The 23,019-nt window shown below is 42.7% G+C and overlaps 1 protein-coding gene across 4 annotated transcripts in view; it reads left to right on the top strand.

Annotated features, from left to right (window-relative positions):
• The window catches only part of Elmo1 (engulfment and cell motility 1), a 526,201-nt gene that overhangs the window by 80,158 nt on the left and 423,024 nt on the right, over positions 1 to 23,019 (top strand). For all 4 annotated transcript variants that reach the window (XM_051194660.1, XM_051194662.1, XM_051194659.1 and 1 more), the window contains exon 2: positions 14,552 to 14,701. In XM_051194660.1, the coding sequence (XP_051050617.1) occupies positions 14,624 to 14,701 (78 nt within the window). In that variant the 5' untranslated portion in view covers positions 14,552 to 14,623. The remainder of the gene's footprint in view (positions 1 to 14,551; positions 14,702 to 23,019) is intronic.

Here is a 23,019-nt window from a genome sequence, read left to right as displayed (position 1 = left end):
GAACGTCCTCATGTGGGTACTGGCATTCAACTAGGGTTCTCTGTAAGACCACTAAGCATTCTTAACTACAGAGCCATCTCGCCGGCCCTATCAATTTTCTGTTTTTTAAAAGTTATTCTAAGCTTGCTTATCTCATCTTAGAGTTTTACCATCCATTTTTGTACAATTTTCCTTTCCTTAAAAGTTAAGTTTGTCAGTAAAATTTTCCTAGTAGAGAAATTGTAGTCATCATCTTTGTAGATAGCAATGAAGTCAGTGTGACACTTAAACATACAAGTGCAGCATGCAATTATTCTTCACTCTCTACAAGTACTTACATCATACAGGTCTTGCTAGTTTGTTGAGCTTAGTATTAGCTGAAATCCCTCTGAGACTTATGAAGCCTAATTTGAACCCATTTTTAATAGATGGATGATTTACCTTCTTCTAATGGAACCCATAAATACCCACAGGCAGATGCTGGTGTCCTGTCTCCTTCCTCCTTCCCCCTGCTAAAAATGTCATTTGCATCTGCTATGCCCAGAGAGTTTTGTGCTCTGTATGTATGACTGAATTGAATTGGCTGATTTTTGCTTGGAAAATTTCTAAGGAGACATTTGAAATGTCAATCATGTCTTTTTTTTTTCCTTTAATTTCAGTCAGTTTTTATAAACTTCCACTTTAAGCTGTGTAACTTCCCAGTGAACTCCCTTGTACTCCAGTGAGTTGATTTGCTATTTAGGTTCTTTCCCATAATAAGCTCATTAAATGTTGATACTTGCTACCAAAAAGTGATTATTTCTGTTTTAGAGTACTTCTTCTGGGATTGTGCTCTGAAGAGCTAGAGTCAATTAAGATTATTTATTAGTGGAAATAAAATCATGTTATCTGCTTATAAATGAATGTTTCTATTCTTTTTCTAGGTGAGGAAATAGATTCAACTCAGACAAAAGTTCACCCACTCATTAAGTGAAGAAGTACAAAGATAGGGGTCCTGAAAAGACAGATCCCTGGTTTATCACAATTGAAGCTGATTTGAGATGTGGGGTGTTTGGGGTGTCCTTCCTGGAGAGCTGGCTCTCTGAGGTGGTATTCAGTTGCAAACTCTAAAGCGCATTCATAATTGAGTCTTTGTTATGTATCAAAATCCTGCCCTAGAATAGACTTCCTGTCTGTTTTCATTAATTGTTGACTTGCTGTGCCAAAGTGGGGGCGATTGGTAGTGGTTGTTCTTGCTTAGGACCAACACTGCTCTAAGTGTATGTACTGAGGTTAGAGGAAGTTTAGTGTAGTGGTTTAGCATGGCCTTCAGACTGGCACGCCCTGCTTACTGGTATTGTCAAGGAATCCGTTTCCTCATTCTTAGAGTGGGGTTGATGACAGCACTTGTGTCTTCGGGCTATTGTGTGGACAAAATGTATAAATATGTGAGCACTGTTAACATAAGCTATTTAGTGTGAGTCCTATCACCACAATCTTAGCTATTCATCAGTGATCATCATGAAGAACCTGTAAGATAGGTACTATGTTTTCTCCATTTTGCATTTGAGTAAAATAAAGTGAAGAGATTCATTTTCTAGAAAGCAGTGAAAGTCAAATTAGTAGACAGGTAGGCTGTGTCCTGGATCCCCTACAAGACAGAGCCTGTCAGCCAGTTCTAGATCTAGGAGAAGACCATGGGGGTCTACCCTCCTGGCTGAATTATTGGCTAATAATAGATTCTTGGGGAGGGAAGGTTATTGTCTTCAGTTGTGTACCCAACAGTGAACCTATCAGACATCACTGGATATGCATAGATGATCCTAGTTAAAATCAGTAGATCAAAAACAAAGCAAAACAACCCAAAACAGCAACATGAATGTAAGAAAGGGACTGCTTGGGAGAAAGAAGGAATGATAACGGTGAAGGAAGACCAGAGAGGGTGTGTGGGTGGATGTGTGTGAGAATAAACTGAATGCATTATATACATATGTGAAACTGTTGAACAGATCAATTAAAAACTACCCTTATAAAGATATAGGAATGATAGAGGTATCTATGAGCCAAGGAGAGAGTCTCAGAAGAAAGCAACCAGTTCCATCCTCTCCCTTTTGGTTTCTGAGCTCTGAGAAAATATACCTATTTAAAACAGGAGGAAGAGAAGGAGGAGGAAGAAGAGGAAGAGGTTGAGTCCAGTCTGTGGCTGTTACTGGCTATCCTCTCCTGCTTTCCCCCTGACTGAGGAAGGAATGGCCATGACTTTGGTTGTAAGCCATAGCAGAGCAAAGAGGTCCACAAGAAGAGTAAGATGGGTATCTTGTACTAACTGCTTGGACTTTCCCACTGGTACTTTAGGGGAGTCCCTGTATTCTAATTTTAGTTTTTTTTTTTTTTTTTTTTTTTTTTTAAGTATTTTCAATATAAAGTTGGTCAAACCATGAATGGACAACTCACAAGTCCTGAATATCAGGGAAACTTGTGTTTTCTACCTGATCTTTCCTGAAAGAATTTTCGATAGCTTCTGTTACAGAACTGGTAATCACACACTTTTAGTCCCCACTGATCCCGCAGTTTCTGGGGAGCAGAAAGCTAAGCAGGCACAAACAGGCCTTGTTTACCCTCTGTCTTCTTGTTGGGATGGTCTATCCCTTAGACACAAGAAAGCAGATGGCACTGTGGGAATCTGGAAGAACATAATTGAGGAAGTTGTGCAATAGTAGTGGGGCCGATCCCCCTCTGTGTATTGCTGCTTCTCAAGGTATTCAATTACATTGCACTCAAGATGTTTCTTGGCGAGGAAGGATCTAGAAGGAGTTGAGCCCAGGTCACCTCTCTCACAGAATCTTCTTGAGGTACTTGGTTTTGAACTAGGAAAGAAAATGGGTCTCTCATGTTCTATCATGCAGCTGTTCAGGCAATTCTCTGCATGGAAGGCTTGTCCTCCCAGGTTCTTACCTGTAATATCTACCCTCCAGTTTACCCCAACATAGCTCTCTTCCTAGAACAGTCTGCAGCTCTTAAAAAAAAAAAAAAAAAAAACCCAGAAAAAATTCTCTCCAAACAAACCTCCCTGGATTTAGGGTGAAGTCATCACATCCTCTCCTGTGTTGTAACCCTGTCATGACTGTGTGTTGCAATTTTTAGAGTATAAGAGTTCTTGGGCAGTGGCAAATATGTGTGCCCATAAGATGACACTCTTCAGGTTTCAGTCATCCCCCAGGACTAGTAAATAAGAACACCACGGCAGGTGTTACTCTAATTGCTTTGTAAATATTTCATCTTCATAGCTGTCTCATGCAAGACATGCCTTTTCTCACCCTCTGATGAGCCATAGTTTGTGCTCCAAAAAAAAAAAAAAAAAAAAAAAAAAAAAAAAAAAAACAAAGAAGTAACAAGGAGAGAAAAACACAATATTTGTTCATCAAAGTTCTGTGAGACACAGGAATTTTCAGAAATTCAGACCCACAGATGGAAGCTTGTTCTGCAGCTTGCTGAAGGGTGTATAGCTTGTGGAATGTGATAGAGGAAGACAGTTTGCGTTGCTGGCCATGGACCAGACCCAGCAGAACTCTCCAGATTCTCTTTAGTTTCCCTTGTAGCATCCCTTCTTCTTAGGTTTAAGGAAGGCTCCTCCAGAAATGATGGTTATACTGGCTAGTTGTTATCTACTTGACACGGAACTGAGAAAAGGGAAACCTATTTGAGGAATTGCCTCCATCACATTGGCCCATGGGCCTGGGTGTGGGCATTTTGTTGATTAATGGGAGAGACTGCCCTTTGGCAGGTAGATTGTACAAGGAGGCAAGCTGAGCAAGCCATGTAGAGCAAGCCAGTGAGCTGTGCGTGTCTCCATGTTGTCTGCTTTAGTCCCTGCTCCCAGGAATTGACTGTGGTGGCTTTCCTGACAATGAACTGTCACTTTGAAGTGTAAAATAAAAACCTGTTCCTTATCAATTTACTTTTGGTCAGGGCATCATTCTAGTTACAAGAAGCAAACAAAGATAATTCCCCCAGGAAGGAAGAAGAAGGGAGAGAATGACTTTTGCAGGTTGCCTTTGTAGGTTTGATGGAGAGAAGTTCTATTGTCTACGACTTGCTGAGGGAAGAGGATGCCTAGTTTCTGTGCCTGCTTCAGGGGACAGAGGAATCAAGAGAAAGGAGAGCAGGGACAGAGGCACACTAGTGACCTTCAGACCTAAGTCCTCAGGGTGCAGAGTAACATTCTTGGGATGTGTTTCTCTGACCAACACTGGTCCAGTTTGCAGATGCAGAGGGTCAGATATTATGTAGCATGTTGAGAGTCCTAGACCTGTGTGCTAATAACGCTGTGCCCTGTGACAAAACTACCTGTGTGGAGAATGGAACTTGAAGGACCCAAGGGAAGGAGGAAGAGGTGGAATCCAGTGCAGAAGTGTGTTTGTGTGTCATCAGGTTGCCTGGGCTGCTGAGGATGACTGTTTTGTGTGTGGAGACCAGCACTGTGTTCTGCCCGGGCCTCCCCCACCCATCTCATGCAAACAATATTCCTAGGCTGGCCCTGGAGTGCTATGTCCCTGAGTGAGGTGGAGAAAGATGCCTCACATATTGCTTTTTGATCAGCAGGTTTGGAAACTTTGAGTACTTGGCTGAGAGCTGGTGGAAAGACCTCAGTGTTTCCTGTGGCTGTCAGTCTGGCTTCTGAGATAGGGAATTGGGTCTTGGCTCTGCCTCTTTCAGGGGAATGTGTGCCTGTCACCAAGGGACAGGCCTTGCTGGGAGGAGGGGAGCAGTGCTGGCATTACAGCAGAGGAAAAGGGAATTTGAAAAGCAAATATCCAAAAAAACAGAACAAGGGAGGAAGTGTGTGCAGTAGTTTGCAAAATAATGAACTTTCCAGTGGAAATGCTGATTCCCAAAGCTGGGGAGCCCAGAGTGAAGGGAAGAGGCCCAGCAGCCCAGCCCGGCTCAGTCTCATCCTGTTTTCCATTGAATTTCTCCAAGAGGAAAAAAATCAAATCTGGAATAGTCCCTCTTACCTCTGAGCTGCTGGCTCCCTTTCTATTTCTGTCCAAGAAGACAACCGAATAGCTGCTGTTTGAAAAAAAAAAAAAAAAAAAAAAAATGCCAGAGGGTTTCTATGTAAGAAACCGGGGATTTTAAAAACAGATCATTGGCTTGAGTATTCCTTCACATTTTTAACAGTTTCTGCATTTGTCTGGAAAACTTTGAGTAGTTCTAAACCATGGCATCTGGGGCAGCCTGGAACTGTAGAGGTGAATAAGGCAGGCAGCCTTCCTATCCTTGGGCAACTGGCATAAACTGATAAAGCAAGGGTAGAGAAGAGCTCTGGTCTTGTGGGCCCCTCTCAACACCCAAGAACAGGTCTTCTGGCATCTCTAGCTCCCGAGGCTTTGAAGTCTAGGGTCTATGGGAGATGTTGGGTACTGCTGCTTTTGAGATCTGGGGTGGGCCTTTTTGATGTAGGGTAGAAGGAAGAGACAACAGGCTGGCTCAGAAAATAGCAGGTTTTGGGTGAGGAGACAGACAGTAAGTCTTTGCCAGAGATTCCCTTACTCTCTACCACACATGGAGAATGACCCCATCTGGCTGCAAGAGAGATTTGCCTGCTTCAAGCTCCACTGCTGGAAGGCATGTGAAGAGACTTGTTGCTGATCTTGAAGGAAAAACCAACCTGACATTTCACCATTCAGTGAAACCTTAAATAAAAGCATTCTGTTTCTTTTGTCCTTTTATCTCCTAACTCATACCTAAAAAGCTGTAGTCAACAGAATTTTGATTATGTTCTGTGAATTGGAAACAATTACATGGAAGATTTGTGAGGTTGTCCTGGAGATGGTCTCTGCACCAGGTGATGGTAATTCAGTATGGACTTAGGAAAAAGTTTTCTCTGCCATGTTCCATTAATTTCTGTCCCAAATCTATTCAGCAGTTCTCTTTTCTCGAGAAAACAAGGAGGCAGGCAGCCTTAGTTTATTATTTCCTAATATGGCACTAGAAGCCAGTGCCATAAGATGATGGTCTGTGAAAAAAAAAATCTGGACAGATACACTTGCAAATATTGTAGATTGGGTATGGAAATTTCACAGGACACACATGCTATTTTAGAGTCCTGAGAAATCCTGCAGTAGCTCCCCCTACTACCTTTTAAAGAATACTATAGTGACTGTTGATTCACACAGGTATAGAACCTATGTTCTGACTGGCTGGGCTGCAAATGTGGATGTGAGACACAGGGCACGTTGTCTTGTCTGCAATGGCTCTTATTTCAGAACATTGTTAGGAAAAGTATACAGTGCACACAACAGTTTTTAGTAGCTTTTATTTGATTCAGTGTTTCCCAAGAGGTCTGACTCCTTTTTCTTTTAAATTTCTTTTATTTTTCTGGCATTGCATTCATGAATATCTCAGAGAAGTCATGTTGTGTGAGAGATGCTGGAGTGAGACTAATTCCAGAAATCCATGCATGACTTCATTTAGTGGTCTGAATAGAAAACAGCTCCTCAGCCCTGGGGACTAGGTGATGAAGGAACTCTACAATTAGAGAACCAAAGACAATTACCACTGGGTGACAAGCTTTAGTTGTGTAACTGGACTGACTGTGTTTTATGATAGCCATATAATGAAAAGGTAATAATTCAGGACAGTAAACAAACGGTTCAGGATTCATGGGTTAGAAGCAGCTTCATTTACAAGTAGTAGAACGGTTGCCTAAACTCACAGCAAAAAAGGGAATTCATTTGTTCCTTCATCCTGAAGGGTATTAGGGTTGGCAAAGTGATAGAAACCAGGAACTTGGCAGTTAAGACCCAGTCCTCACACCTTTTGGAACCCTCCCTCCATTGGCTTCTGCCTTTTTTGACTCTGCAGAGACTCTTGCCCCACAGGAAGGACACAGGTTTTAACTTCCTTGGTAGGAAGAGAAAGAACTCTTTCCTTCCACACATCCCACCTCCCACAGAAACAGATTTCTTTGGGTGCTGTATGTTCTTTGCACCAGTCATTGGTGCCAGAGACATGACCCATATATTATTGGTTGGGCAGTAGCCAATGGGATATGGCCTACTACCCTAAAGGAGCAGTAGAGTAGTTGAGTAGACAGAGTTCCCTACAGCTGTGTGTAACAGAAAATGTTTGGGTCAGATTACTATCCTCACGGTTTTGTAGGTGTTTCTGTTTTCCCAATGAATTCATTTTGCTATTGACTTTTAGCAGCTTAGGAAACAAATACCAAGCACATCTATTTCAACAAATTCTTGCTTTATGTCTCATCTCCCTTATACATTTGAGAGTATCAGTGTCCACTTGTAAAGCTAGCCAGTGTAACACGTTTTCAAAAGTTCTAAATAGAGATTAGAATAAACCTCCTTTAGTGCCCTAGTTTTTAAACAGCATCTCCCCCATCCCCTATTATACACACACAAGCAGCAGTTGGCAATTCCTGAAGACCTTTTGTTATTTCATGACAGAGAAGCTACTGGCCTCTGATGGGCAGAGTTGCGGGACATTGTCTGTAGCCCATAGTGCACTGATGTGTGCTTTTGTCAAGGATTATGTGGTGGTGGTTTGATGCTGTGGTTAAGAAACCTTGCAGCAGCTGCTTTGTGGGACTAGAAATATTCTTCACTAAATGTGTCACCAAATTGTGTGGACTTTAAAGCTCAATCTCTCTCTCTCTCTCTCTCTCTCTCTAGGGTCTCACTGTGTTGCCCTGGCAGTCTTGGAAATCACGCCATAGACCAGGCTGGCCTTGAATTCACAGAAATCTGCCTGCCTCTGCCTCCTGAATGCTTGTATCAATGGTGTGCACCTCAACCTCTTGCCCAGCCTAAAACTCTTATTTCTTTAAAAGGAGCTTTTGCTTGTGACCCCTGCTCCCCCTGGTTGCAAGCATATATGAATAGGCAGAGGGACAGAGTACTGTGGAGCTCTGAGTTTCACCCCAAGCACTATGCAAAGTGGCACAGAGGTACATTTTTATAAGCGGGGAGATCAGCAGTTTAAGGTCATTCTTGGTTACATAGTGAGTTTAAAGCCAGCCTGGGCTACACGAGACCTTATCTATATATAAATATGTGTATGAACATTATTTTTTATGCTTTGCCTATTATCAATCAATAAAAAATTTAAATTAATAAGATTGACAGGCATGCTTTATGCTTTTAATTCTTATCCCTCTTACTACCTCATTGTGTATGTGATATCATGTATCTCCTCTTCTAGAGATTGCTTTGTTCATTTTTTTCTAGGCTATGCAAGCGTTTTCCTAATGAACTAAGGAGAGATTAAGTTGGGGGGGGGTGCTATTGGGTCCTCTTTGTTGCAAACACTTTCTCAGGTTGTTACTTACTTAAGCCCCCATCATGGTTTCTGAATGCAGAGCTGGTTCAGCTTCTTTCTGTGAAGCCATTACTTATACTCCCCATTTCTGGTGTTATAGTTATCAGTTTCCCTGGACCTAAACATCAGGAATTATTTTCATATAGTTCTTGAGAACAGTCTTAGCATCCTAGTGTCATTGGACTTGATACCTTCTGAGGCCTCTCACATTGGCTTACAGCCTCACATGCTTTTCTGGTGTGCCAGTCTTAGCTAACCCTCTTTCTTGTCAGGATGCCAGCCATGCTGGGTGAAACTCACCTCAAAATCTCATTTTTACTTTATTGCCCATTCAGAAGCCTTGTCTCCACCTACAGTCACATCCTGAGGACTTTGGGGTTAGGACTTCATCAGAGAAAACATCATGGAGGGTTCCCAGCTCATTACAGTTACCACTGAGAAGGCTTCTCTTCCTCAGAATGTGGAAACATTTGGGAGAAATAATTTAAGCTCACCTAAATTTAGTGTTTTCATTATTCACAGCAAAAAATAACTTTCATTACATAGAGTTGTGACAATGAGTAAATAGGAGAATGTACCAGGCCTTTGAGTCCTCTTAGACCTTATTCACTAGTCCTTCTGACATCTGTCCTATACTATTCATGATGACAAGTAAAGATGCTGGAAAAAAGATTTTCCGTTCAAGTTTCCATCATATTTGAGGGCAATATTAGCTAATAGCATGTTTCCTCTCATGGCAAGTGGATAGCCCCAGTTATAACAAAGATTACTGCCCATAGTGTCTGTCAACAGTGTTTACATAAAATGAAAGGCTGGGCTTGCACAGTGACTCAGTTTCATTTTTTCCTCATTTTCTCCTGAATGTTTACATATACCGCAGTGTTCCCTGGTCTCTATGGCTTTCTAGACCTTCCTGTTGACCTTTGGGACCTGAAAATGACTGCCAGGTCCCAGATAAAGTTGTAATCAACCCGTATCACCAGCCTCCACTATCTGTGGGCCATTGGCATCCTCCACCTATTCCAATCTTGTCCCCATGGACTTCAATGCCAATCACTGTTTATCTGTATGATTTATCAAAAAGAATGTCCTTTGTGAAATATGTTTCAGAGGAGAAACAAAGGCAGGGCCCAGCAAGTCTGGGACTCAACCCTGACTTAGTTTGGGCTGCAGACTCTGTGCCCACTGCATCACTGAATCATTGCATTGGTATATAGTAGGGATGTTGCTAGTCAGACCTTCAGACACTGTTAGAAGAGCATGAGCTAGCTGGGCATTGGTGGTGCATGCCTTTAATCCCAGCACACAGGAGGCAGAGGCAGGTGGATCTCTGTGAGTTTGAGACCAGCCTGGTCTACAGAGTGAGTTCCAGTATAAGCTACACAGAGAAACCCTGTTTTGAAAAATAAAAAACAAGCAAGCAAGCAAGCAAACAAACAAACAAACAAAACCAAACAAAAGAAGTACATGAGGCAAACAGTTTACAAGGCAAGATTTTCCTTTATTAATTTTTTTTTAGTCGTAGTCACAGTCAGTTGGCTCTGCTGTTTCTATGCTGTTGTCAGGCAGAACATCACGGTGGATTACACCATCAAGGCCAGAGTTGGAGAAAAGGGAGAGGGTGGAAAGGGACAGGAATGGGAGGGAAGGGACTAGGTATGACCGTCACAGTATAACTTTCAAGTCATGCCTCATGTCCCCTAATTCCTCTCATTAGGCCCCACCTCTGTCTGCCATCTCCCAAACAGTACCATAGCTGGGAACTCTGCTCCTAACATGAAAGTTTGAGGTTATTTAAGCCATGGCAAATAATGAGATGATATTTAGTCTATTTGGAATAGAATGATGTAGCGTTGAAAACTAAGCTTTATCGAACCCAGTCTATCGGCATGAGCCCTCTTGAGGAACCCCGTGCACGTAAGTTAGCAACCTCAAACATGAAAACTAAGAGTTCCGGGAAGATGGGGTAGGCTTTAGACTGAGTGAGGGCTGCTTTCAGTGGGAGTTCCTTCCTTTTTCTACAGCCCAAGGCAAAAGGAACCGGGAACCGCTTACCATTTTAAAAACAAGGCTAGTGGCTCCCTTTTGGCTATCCCACCATAGGTTTATTAAAAAGCCACTTTCTGTCACCAGAAATAAAGTCTATGAGTAGGTAAAAGAAGGGTTGAGGTGAGCCCTTCTCCTTGCTGCTTCGCATCTTTTTTGTCCCACTGTTCTATCCTGGCTGCCACTGTTTGGTCCTTTCACTGCAATGAATTGGAAAGCAAGACAGAAATCAAGTTAGGCACAGAGTGATTTCTGTTCCTTATCTTGGAAACACGACTCAAGGAGACTTTTAGGGATAGAATAGACCTACCAGTGGTTATAGAACCACATGTAACTAAGATGTAGCCTTTAGTAACTGACTTTTTAGTAAGAAGGGTCTCCTCTATTGCATATACTCAAGTGTAAGCAAGCTGTTGAACCTACATATTACAGACTTTTAGTGTTACACACAGAGTAAAGCGAATCTAGCAGGCAAGCAGGGGCATTTTTTGAATTCTCCACCCACTCCTGGATGGCTCTGAGATTTATACTTACCTTGGAAGACAGTTGTTAGGATGTCTAGCCAGCTGCATAGGCTGCTTCCCCTCTTGTTTCTGCCCTTAGTGAGCCTCAGATTTCAGTTTGAGTAAGAATTATTATACCAGACTGACCATGATGATTGCATTAACAGTCCATGTCAGGAAACCTGCACATTGCTTGGGCGATGTGGGGTCCGATAAACTTAGTTCTCCCTTTGATGGTAGATCTCATGAACGGTTAGTCATGAAGCAGATGGGGTCATCTGGCAGCCATCAGTGACAGTGTGACCTGGCCCTGCTGTGTAACTGCACATGATGTGGTTGTTCCTTTAGGGTGTTCCAGCATGTTGGAAGAAACTGACAAGAGCCCAGTGTCACATGTGCTCTGCTAGTGGGGAACAAAGGGGACCAGGAGACCAAACTTGTTGGGTGGAGACCTCAAACTATGATTCTGTCTGGAAATTGGACTGGGGCAGTTGGCCTATGTGTTGATAACTTGCTGCAGAGCCAATAAGATTGTTTTCCTGTGTGGTTCTAGTGGTACTGCCCTGACCAGCAGTGACCTTCCCAGAGGGTTTGCTGCCTCAGAGCCTCTCGGGACTAATGGGAGCTGCTAACTTTTTGTAGCAAGGAGTGTTCTGAGCTGTTGCCAGCCCTGTTCTGAGCGCACAGGACAGAGTTCTTTGTCTTTGTCAAGTGTCAGAAAGCCAAAGCTACTGAGAAACTGAGTTACTGCCCTAAGCGCTGTCTGGAGCAGTAGCTACTGCATAGATTGGCCAGGAGGAGTTCTAGGAGGGGGACACGTGGGACATGTTGCTCACTGGGCAGTTGTGGCTCCAGCTCTATTCCCTGGGAGCTGTGCTGCTCCCTGCCTACTCCTTCTGTAGTCACTGCTGGGAGAGCCCTTGCGGCCTAGCTGGCCTGGGAGGGAAGTCAGGGAAATCCCTAGCTTCCTTCTTTCCATGGCTGCTTTGTGCTTGCTGCCCTCCTACCCTCTGGAGGCTCTGGAGAGCCCTGCTATTGTGTTCTCACCTGTTCAGCAGGTTTCCCTCCCAGAAGTAAAGACCAGTTAAAGTGCGAAGAAAACAAGGCGGCCTTTGATTCCTAGAAGGCTAAGTCTCTTCTTCCTGTGTAACTTTAGATTGTTTCATGGGGAGGAGGAGGGGTGCTCAGTGCACTGTTATTTCTGCCTTCTATTCTCTGCACCCCCAGGATTGGGTGTTCTTTATTTTGAATCAAGTTACCTGATGTGCATACAAGCTGTGCTTTTCTTACTCTTCATTCTAGGGCTTGTGTCTGTGTGGAGCCTCAGCTGAAATGATTTGGTGCTGTAGGCTTTCTGTCCCAAATATTCACAAGTATACAAGCAGGGTAGAGACCAAGAAGAGCCAGTCCTATTCTTAGCTTTTGGTTGGTGTAGAATGAGACACTGTAATTACTTAATAACCCCCCCCCATTGTTTTAAACTTTGAGCAATTTTAAACAAAACAGAACTTGGTATTATTCTAATAATTATTTCTTCAGGATATCACCCTAGAAAAATTTAAGTTACTCAAATATAATGCAAACCATCAGGGTTTTAAAAGTAGTTGGCTGAAAAAAATAGCTGCACTTGAACAGGTGCTTCTTGCCTAGAAGTCATGAAAGGGTGTGTGCAGGGACAGGAATCTGGGGAGCAAACTCCCAAGTTAGGAACCAACCTGCTTCCTGAAGCCTTCTTTTCTTCTTTTGCCTGGTCTTAATAGGTTTCAGGGATTTGCCTACTTTAGTAATATTCCAGGACTGTTTCTGCCTCAGGGCTTTTGCACTTACTGTTTCCTAGTCCAGTGATTTCTCAGCCTTCCACAGGGCCTGCTTTCAGGCTCCTCCCAGGTCTTTACTCAAACTCTGCCTCAGTCAGGCTTTCTTGCACTTCCTGTTTGCTGCTCTTGTCCCTTTGTCTACCCCACCTCCTTGCTACTTCAAAGTCACCAAAACAAGCATGTGCTGATGAGTCCCTACTCATTCCTTTGTCTCTTGTTGGTACCCTAACACCTACGTCTGCACCTGTGTCCTCAACCCAGAAAGCAAGTACCTAATGGAGGTGCTGAAATGATTTGTGGATGAAAGATTAAACCACTGCTTTATGAGTTTTGTCCTTTGGAGTGCCACTGATTAGCACCACAGCATGCTTTCTAATTATCCTCAGCTGAGGAGGAGCCAGAGCTTTGTTTGGGTTTCCCTCATTTGCTGGTCAGCTCCACTGAAGCTAATTATTCAAAAAAGGCCCAGATCCATAGAAAAGGGCAGAGTTTGGGCAGTGTATAAGGAAGGGAACACCTGACTTTCCATCATTATGTTTGGCAATGAGAAAAATAGAAGCTAAAAAGTATGTGAGGGTGTGGGTTTTCTCAGGCTGTCAGGGTTTTCAGGCTGGCACACACTCCATCTGTTGATGAGGCTGTGAGCAAGCAGGCAGCCTCAGGCATTGCTAGAGGGTGGGTAAGTTGCTAGAACTTTAAGGAGGGACTTTGGAGATGCCAATCAAAATTTAGACAGTATAATCTCTTTGGCCCAGCAATTTTACTTCTGTAATTCTATTATAAGGATAGATTCTTTTACAATTGCAAAATTTTATATGCATGACTTTATGCCTTGCAGGCTTGTTTGTAACACCAAAGGTAATAAAGAAACCACAGGATCAACCCACTGCAGAAACCTGGCTCATCATGGAGGACACACCCTGATGACCAGCTGTGAAAAGAAAGAATATGCCCCAGTGTTGTACCCCAGTAATGTAGTCTAGAGGCCTGGATGATGCACTGAATTAAAAAAGGGCACAGGATGCTGTCTTTGTAGAAAGAAAAGTGAAGTGAAATGCCAGGATATAGTTTCGTGTTTATTTTCCATTCACGTAGACATTCTGAAGGAGAGCACCAGGGACTGTTAATCAAACAGCTGTTCAGGTTTGGGAAAAGGGCTATTGGATGGGGTGACATTTGGGGAGTCCGGGAGTCTCCTTAGTGTATATTTATACATACAGTTGATCACATCACTGCTTTGTCTAATTGAATAGTCAGTGAGATAAAAAATGGAAAGGCAGGAGAGGAAAATCATACTTCCTTTGCGACAGAATTCAAGGCTCTTCTGAAAGCTCCCAGGCCACGTATGTATTCTCCCCCTGGAAGACTAGCCTTCGGGAGGGAGTGTGAGCATGTGTGAACTCCTGGGGAATTTCTCCTTCCTCATGATATATCCTGGTTGCTATAGCGCAGATCTATTTGTGACACACAGAAAATGCTTTAAATAAAAGCTACTTCCTGACCATGACTTCCTGGGCAATGTGTTCTTCCGGAGACTGTTGAGCGGCAAGGTTTACATGCAGTCTGGGCGTGATCCTTGATCATTCAGGCCCGAGCATCATTGAGAGCAGGGTTCCATCCTGTGTGGTAAGGGGTTGTTATTTGGCTCCTGAAAATGTGGCAGGGTGAACTCCTACGGCAGTGCTTGCTGGAGGCTTTGTCCCCAGTACTTTAGCACAGCCTCCATCTTTCTTTAGGGACTTGTGGTGCTGTTGGCTGTGCCCCTGTGGCTTCAGTCCCCGGGCGCCAAGGAGACCATTTCTCATGCACCAGTGAAAACAGGAAGTGATGAAGCAAGTTCGACTTCATCTGCGCTGAACTACTTCTTTCTTTTTTGTCATTCCTCATTAGGTATAGACACGTGTGACAGTCCACGCAGTAGGATCCCCTTTTCCACCAGCTTCCGACTTCCTCCCTCGCACAATGCCGCCGCCTGCGGATATCGTGAAGGTGGCCATCGAATGGCCTGGTGCCTATCCTAAACTCATGGAGATTGACCAGGTGAGTAAGGCAGGTAGGACTGCAGAGCTCACAACAATTTTCCTCTTTATATGAAGTGTTTCGAGACTTTGGGTACCTCTTCTTTGTTCTGTGAAACCTGGGTAATAATTTCTGCAGTGCAGTCTATGCGTATGTAGTAGCAGTGAGTGGGGTTTTTATAGTCTTGCCCCATCTGCTGGATTGTGTCAATATTAGGTTTCTGTGTGAAGCAGTAGTGATACCACCCAAAGGGACATGCTGCTTGGGCTCTCAGTATTAGGAAAGATGGACTGTCCCAGTCTACCTACAGGGACTCATGGGGTTAGTAGGTTGTTCTAACACGGGCAATGTAAAACTCACTTTAAAAAACTTACCTCCTAAGATCCAGCAAGTATTATGTTGTAGTAACAGCTTTATAGTAAAATTAGTGCAGAGGGCCTTGGATCCTAGCCAATCATAGTTTTATTACTGGTATAAAATTCACCAAGTATCTAGCACATTATCTGGGATATAATATAGAATCAGAAAATATGTACTGAATGATAAAATAGCAAGGGGGTTCATAAGAATAATTTCCCTTATGAGCCTGGCTGATTGATGAGTCATGTGGTCGACTCTCACTCTTTGATTACAGATTGTCCAGGAAAGTGGGTCTGTTCTCATTTCTCTGAAGTCATTCTGGAACAAGTGATTGGAGGGAAGAAAGATGAGACTTAATTTATACTCACAGGGTTCAAGAAGCATAGTGGTGGTCTATATTTTCAATTAGAATACCATGGCAACTCTTACCATTATATTCTTGATACTACTTTATAATTATATTCAGAGTTTTTTTCTGGTCAGACACTATTATCAGATTGAACATCATTGCAAGAGTTACATGGAATTGTGTGGATTCAAAGGCATAATCAGAATAAACTCAACAGGTCAAACTAGAATAAGTGGACGTAAATTTGCATGCGAGGAATGTTACACTGTGCAGATTGTAAAAACCGGCCACCAAGCCAGCGCCTCACTGTCATTTTAACTGTTCTCTGAGGTCACTGGAGAAATACCTCTCACAGGTAAAGTATACATGCCCAGTAGCTTTGTGCAGGGGTCAGGTAGCCAGAAGTTTCCCTTCTTCACATGAGGCTTGAACAGCACTAGTCACATTTTACCTTTAAAAATGATTGTTTGGTGATGGACATAGACTAAATGTGTTTGGGATAGGTATGGTCATTCCAAAAGAATGACAACCAAAGTCAAATCACTACAGCTGTGATTCATCCTTAGAGTCTCATTTAATCATTCTTATGAACTATTTTTGATTTAATCATGGCTGGCAGAATTTGTGGTCCTCTGTGCTAAGAAAGCCTTTTGGTAAGCATTCCGGATGCCGGGGGAGTCAGCATAGTGTTCTCAGCTTTGGGGATGGCTTTTTCTATGTGTATGATGTTCAACAATTTTTAAAGAAAATAGTCTTTGCACATTGGAATGATTTTTGATTTATAATAATTGCAAAGATTCTATGCTTTTACATTTATTCCCTGGTGTTTAGTATTCCCTAACATTGTCATATATTTCAGGTACTTGGTCCATATCACATAATATACAGTATATAGTCCATGTTCGCAGCTTACCAGTTGTCCCAGGAAAGTCATTTATAGCCATTTTTCTTTGCTATTGAATGGCCTACCCAAGATCACATACTATATTTATTATACTTCTTTGGTCTCCATTGTCTGAAATAATTTTGTAGTCATCTCTGACCACTGTTTGGGGTGCTGTGGCACATTTTACCTATTAGATTTGAGTTTGCATTTTGGGTTAAAGTACCAGAGAAATGGTATTGTGTCCTTTTCAGGGTAACATGTCAGGGAGCTCTCCTATGGTTTTGTTTCCTTCTTGTTTACCATTCCAGTGCTATGGATGAGAACATGGAATTCAGAGAAGCCACCTTACTTGCCAATCAGTGATGGACCAGGGCATGACTGCAGGCTTCCTTTCCTCCTAAGACTTACTTTTTAAATGGCTGTCTAAATGATGTCCTTCTGGCAGTTCCAGATGGAGGCAGACTAAGAATGAGGAACCCAGGCTCTTCCTGCCTGGCTGATCCACAGCAGTGCTGCTGTTGGATGCTGTGCCTGATAAAATGAGAACTTGGCATAAGACTTGGGGACATATTTTCACATGTACTGAATAGAGGAAAGGATGATTACCTGGAGTTTCTCTTGCTTTTCTGAATCATTTGGTAAGGATCATCTTGTCTGTCTCTTGTCCATTGAATGCTAGCAGAAGTGTTGGAAAGCACATTGCTTCCTTTAAGCCTGGATAACTACTCCTTTATTAACAGGTTTTGTGGTCTTCCTCTTATCACATCATTGCTGTCATTGTCTCAACTCTAAGCAGAGATCCTTGAGCCTTCTGCTCATCCAGGAAGTTTCTACAAAATATGCAGTGCCTAGCAGCAGAGATTTTCATTCTGTCAAGAAAGATAGGGAGGTGCTAATATAACAGGCACCAGTGAATCTATACCAGGCTTCCTACAGTTTGGAAAATAGCCTCAGGAGTAGGATGATGAGCTTGTCTTTAAATGCTGCTTTCCCAGTGCTTTGTGACCAATCCTTATTTGATGATGGGCATTTCTCCAATGAATTGTGGTGGAGGAGCTTCCACTGTGGTAGCTAGCAGGGGCTCATCTCTGCTCAGCTGTTCTCCAGTGACACCTGTTGAGGAGGACATCTGTTCACCATGGACTTGTTTACATTCTTTGTCAGTCTTGAGTAGGCTCTTCTGTGTTTCTACTCAGCAGGAGCAGTCCCTAGGATCTTTTTTGTGAATGGACTTTGCTGCACCCCATGACACATTCCAGAGTCATACACTATCCTGGTCCCTAACTCTGTTCCAGCCAGGCCGACACACAGAAGCTACAGTGGCACCACACTTTCTGTTTTAGTTACCTTTCACCCAATAAATACTATGTCTGTGGAATCTGAGCTTCTGGCCAGAGGTGCTTCCTGAGTGTCAGTGTGGTGCACGTTGGTGGTGGTGTACAGTACAGATGTATGCCAGGGCAGAGCAGGAGTACTGAGACTTGGCAAGAGTCTTTTCTTGGTGTTCCAGCTGTGGTAACAAAGTACTTTAGATGGAGTAATAAACAAAAAGTTCTTGCTCCCGATTTTGGAAGCTCAAGGCAACAGTGGTTCAGGATCTGGGAGGACCTATGGTTTACCAAAGGTTTCCTCTATGAATCCTTTCATAGCTCATTGCACAGGCTGTTTCTCAGGACCAGACTGACAGCCTTTGTGACCTAGTCACCTAGTAAAGACTCTATTACCACAAACCACCACCAGAGCCCCAGTTTCAGCTCAGACAAAATACACACATTCTAAGTTAAGCAGTCCCAGGGCTCTGATTTCTGGACTACCTACTTTCGCCTCCTGGAGCTTTCTTTTCCTTGCTTGAAAAAATGGGTGGGGCATAGTAATTTCTTTTTGCAAAGGTTAAAGAAAATGTATGAAAACAATGTAGTATATTGTCCGACTCAAAGAGTTAATTGTCAAGGTAACCATTATTGTTCTTAGTTTAAACAAGTGTCCATTGCATAGTCTACTTCCTTTTCACCTGCATGTCCATCTTGAACAGAATTTCCAATCATTTAGGAAGGAGAGAAAAACTGGAGGGCAAGTGGGAAACATTACCCGGCAACAGGAAACTACTAGTTTGATATGCAGGCAGTTAGTTTATGCTGTGGAATAGTCTCTGGCTTCTACCATTCCACCCACCAACATTCCTAGGCAACTCTACAGTTTGACAAACAGCTATTTCATTGTGGCCTTGCCTTGAGTGCTGCTTCTCTAGTGCCTAGTGACCCATTGTTACTTGATGGATGATAATTTCATTATGAAATCGGAGGAGGAGCAACTTCCTCAATGGTGGGGATTTAATCAGGGGCGCAGCTCTGCTCAACCATGTTCCATTGGCACCTGTTGTGTTTGAGGAGACATCTGCAGACCACCACCACTTCTAGACAGCCATTCTTCTGGTCCTGGTACACTCTTCAAGCTCCAGTGTCTCTTGCCTATGCCCCACCCACTCCCTCTTTGCCAGACACTGAGCCAGCAAAGTATCATTGCTATGTCTGATAGTGCTGTGGCCGTTGTTTCTACACTCTTAGTGCCTTCTCTCTCCCCAGCCTCTCTTCCTTTTCCAGGAGAGACAGAGAGTGGCAGGTGCTTCTTACTTCTCCAGCCTCTCAGATTGTGCCAACCCTGTCTCTGTTGGCTTTAGCAGCCTTTTCTTTGTTAACCTCTGTCCTGTCCAGTGGGTCTCTCCTCTTTACAGACTCCTTTTTCCTCTCCAACAACAAGCCTTTTGATTCCTACCATGGGAAATTGTTCCATTATCTGCAGCTCTGAATAGTTGTTAACGTACTGGTTTCTCCATTCCCAGGCTTACTTTGATGTTTTCAGTATCTGGTTAAGCGGTTATGGTGTCATTTGTGGATGAACAGCACTTTCCTTTGGAGCTGCCCTTACAAATACAGTATCTACTAGTGCCAACCAAGTGATCTTCCCTCGGCCTCAGTTTCCTCCCTCTTGGCAATACTTCATGGAATCCTCCTGAACCTGTATCCTCATTTACCAGTTCTGAGAAATTTCATTACAGGTTTACTCTATACTGAAGTTTTCTCCTTGGTCCTAGTCTACTTCTGTCCAGATCTTTTCCATCCTCAGCTTCTGTTCTGTTTGCTCTTCATGGATGGACAGTTTTGGTGTTCACTGCATGGTCTCTCAGATGTTAAACCTCATGCCTATCTAAGAGAGAGCTTCTCCTCTCAACAGTGTGAGCTATTTACCTGGTAACACTTTCAAATCTCTGCTTGATGGAGGCATGATATCCATGTACAAACTGTCACTTATCTTTAGGAGACATACGAATGGTTGATGGAATTCTCCAATTTCGAAGAAAAGGGTCTCAGGAGATCATTTATGGTCCAGTGTCTGAGTGTAAATTATGCACTTTGTACAATGAGAGCATGCAAGTCAGGTGAGGGGTCTGTCATCTTCACTATGTGTGTGTTGAACAAACACTTAGAGAGCCTGCTGTCCAGCAGATCAAGGCCCAGAGTATGCTGATGTTGTGTGACAGACTTTTCCTGGGGAAACACTGCACATACACATACATCTTACTCTTTCCAGATAGGTGGTTCACAACAGACCAAAGTCCAACTTGGTAAAACAATGAGTTTTATTGGGGGTTACTTTCATAAGCAGAGATGACACAAAGACAGATGCCTCACCAAAGCTAACCCATCATGGGTGACAGCTTATAAAGGCCAGAGAGCTGGGCCTTATTGCACAGCATGAAGGCAGTTCAACAATTTGGAGAGTGTCCCCTCCTGATGGCTCAGCTATCTGAGTCTGTCTGAGGCAGCTCAGTTTGTCCTCGTTTCTTCTAGGCAGTTTGGCTGGTCCTTGCTTTTTTCAGGTTGTTGGTCTTAGTTTAGTTTTCTTTGAAGCTTGGCTCTTCTGAGAGAACTAAAGGAGGGAGAGGGCCTAAAGAATCTGGTCAGTTTCAGGGACTTCCTGAAGTTATTTTGAGTTGTCTGCCTGTTACTTAAGGGACTTCTCTGCAAGACAGATTGTTTTGTCTCAAGATAATTGCGACATGATAGATGAGATGCTCACGGTTTCCAGCCTTAATTTAACTGGTCCTTCTTATTTGATTCCTGTATTTTCAGGGCTTTTTTGTTCATTCCTGCCACAGCAAATTTTTATTGCCCCATTTTCTTGTTTGGGTGATTTAGAGAAGGATTTTGTTTGAGAAAAGTGCAATATCCTAAAGAAAAAAAAAGATTATAGGTGATTATATGATTTTCTAGTGATCATGAATCTCAAATCAAAATCTTAAGCACAGCTTCTTAGTCTCCTGTAATTTCCCCCAAGCAATGTGTATCCAAGATATCTGCAGTTTTGAAGTCCCATCCTGTTTAGTAAATGCTGATTCTTTAGATATGTGTCCCTGTGTGTTCATGGGCTTTCTCATCTCTCCAGGTTTGGCTCCCAATATTTTGCCTAGCATGTCCCTGCTGTGAATCCTAGCTCCTGCAGAGATTCACCTCCTTACCCAGCCCTGTTCTGAACACATTATAATGCAGTTCTTTTGTCAGCCTTCCATTTCCTTGAGCTATTTTCATTGCCTATTGCTTTTATTTGCAGTTAATACATCTGCACACAATGTAATTTACATTTCTCTTGTGTATACACATCTCTTGAAATTGATGAGAAGCTCTGTGTGGTCAGCATGTGGTTTAGGATGTTTGTGGCCTGGGATCTATCACACCGATTTCTCTTGTCTGTGTATCTACCATGGACTTGAATTTTGAACAGCTAAGATAAAAATAACATGTTGATATTCTTCATTTGCCACACTTTAAAATAATTCCTTTCCATATATTGATGGGTGGGAAGTTTGTTCCCATAGAGAAACACAGATACATGCTTTTTTTTTTTGGTACACATTGTCTGTGTTTTTCCTCATTTATTTTGTTTTTATAGCATATTTAAGGTATAATTCAGTAAGTACAAATCTAAGTTAGACTAGACCTTTCAAAAAGCTCATTAATTAAATAAAGTGCATTCACATTTTGTACTTGGCATTTCAGGGTTTTGCTGATCCTTCCCACAATAGTAGCAATAGTAATAATAATGGCTGCCATCTAGTCAGCATGCACTGTGCCAGGCAGTGTAAGTACTTGGCACACAGTGTTTTGTCATATTCCTATAGCCCTAAGAGTTCCATGTAGCTTGACTGTTCCATAATTATTCACAGCCTCATTAATTTGGCCACGAGTATTCTGCTAGGAAGGTGGTGCATTGAATCCAGCACTGTTCAACACTGCTGCACAGGCAGACGTTAATAAATCTAGGTCTTTCTGTTGGCTGGTTCTGCTTTAGCCTCTGTATGTTCCTACTTAGTGATTCTTCCTAGTAACAGCAATCTGGTTTGAACAGAAGTGAACACTATTACAGGTGTGCCTGCCCCACTGCTATCACTGACATTTTTTGTGACTTGATGGATTAAGAAAGCAAAGACTGCATTTTTTTTTTTTTTTAAACCATTGGACTGGGTTATTACAGTAGACACCATGCAAAGTGACTAATGGCCTGGCAGGCTAGCATGCATGAGCTGGGTTCCTGGACAGGCAAATTAGCAAGGTGCTTAAGAATGTGGACTTGGTGGGGAGTGATTGGATTCAAAGTCAGGCTTGACACTTCCTCTGGGTGTGACCAGGAGCAGTTTCCAATTTTTTAAGGAAGAATTGGCAGTATTCCTAAATTGTTCCTAGCTTGCATGACACTGTGAGATAAGCATTCAGGGCTCTGCTTAATAATGCAGTCATTACCATCCAGTTCTCATTCTCCTGTTACACAGTATAGAATAAGCATCTCATGTTTTAGGCAGATCTGGAACCTGTAATAAAAAAAAACTCCTCCTTGAATACATTAAACGAACTCTACACATGGAAAGCTGCAAATCCCAAGGTGTTTAAACATTGACTGCCTGGTCAAAGGCAGCTGATAGATACCAAGCTCTAAATAAAAACACCCGAATTCAGAGGGGGCTCTTGATAACAAAGAATGAAAATAATCAGGCTGAATTTTGAGAAAACTGCTTTTTAGCCTGTGCTGCAGATACTAGAAGTTGTGAGATTTCCTTGTGGTGTTTTTCAACTCCAGTACTTTGACCTGATCATTCTTGCTTGTGGGGGCTGTTCTGTGCCTCTTAGCATTTTTAGGACATCCTGGCTTTACTCATTAGATGCCAGTAGTACCTCTTCTGCGGTGTGATGAGCAGAAATGGCTAGACACTGCTAAGTATCCCTTAGGTGGTGGATAGAATTTTCTCCTATTTGAAAATTAACCATATGAAAGCTCCCGAGCTTGGATTTGCATCAAGATTGCCTAGGAGCAATTGAAAATACAGGGAGGATGGTTCAAGGTCCATCTATTACTGTTTTATTATCCCTTGGGAGGGTGATCTCATGATTATTGTTGCATTTGGAAAATACTGTTGTGAGGTCCTGGACATTTACTGGATCTATTGGCAATGTCTCTGGCTCCCACAGTAAATTTCAATGTCAATGCCTCCTTTTCTGCATCAGCAAGTGTCATGATAATGGTGAGCATCTTCTTACTTTACAGAGTATATATAAAAAACACCTTGAAGAACTCACTTGATGCCAAGTGAGGAATGTGTGATAAGCCTATGATATTACGTTAGGCATTTGTGCTGACCTAGAATGCTATTGGTAGGGGAAGTTATCCTTCATCTCATTGTTGCAATGCTTGAAT

The sequence above is a fragment of the Phodopus roborovskii genome, unplaced genomic scaffold (assembly GCF_943737965.1).
Source record: "Phodopus roborovskii unplaced genomic scaffold, PHOROB, whole genome shotgun sequence".
Classification (NCBI taxonomy): domain Eukaryota; kingdom Metazoa; phylum Chordata; class Mammalia; order Rodentia; family Cricetidae; genus Phodopus; species Phodopus roborovskii.
The sequence above is the reverse complement of the archived record's forward strand: the minus strand, read 5'-3'. Positions and strand labels throughout refer to the sequence as shown.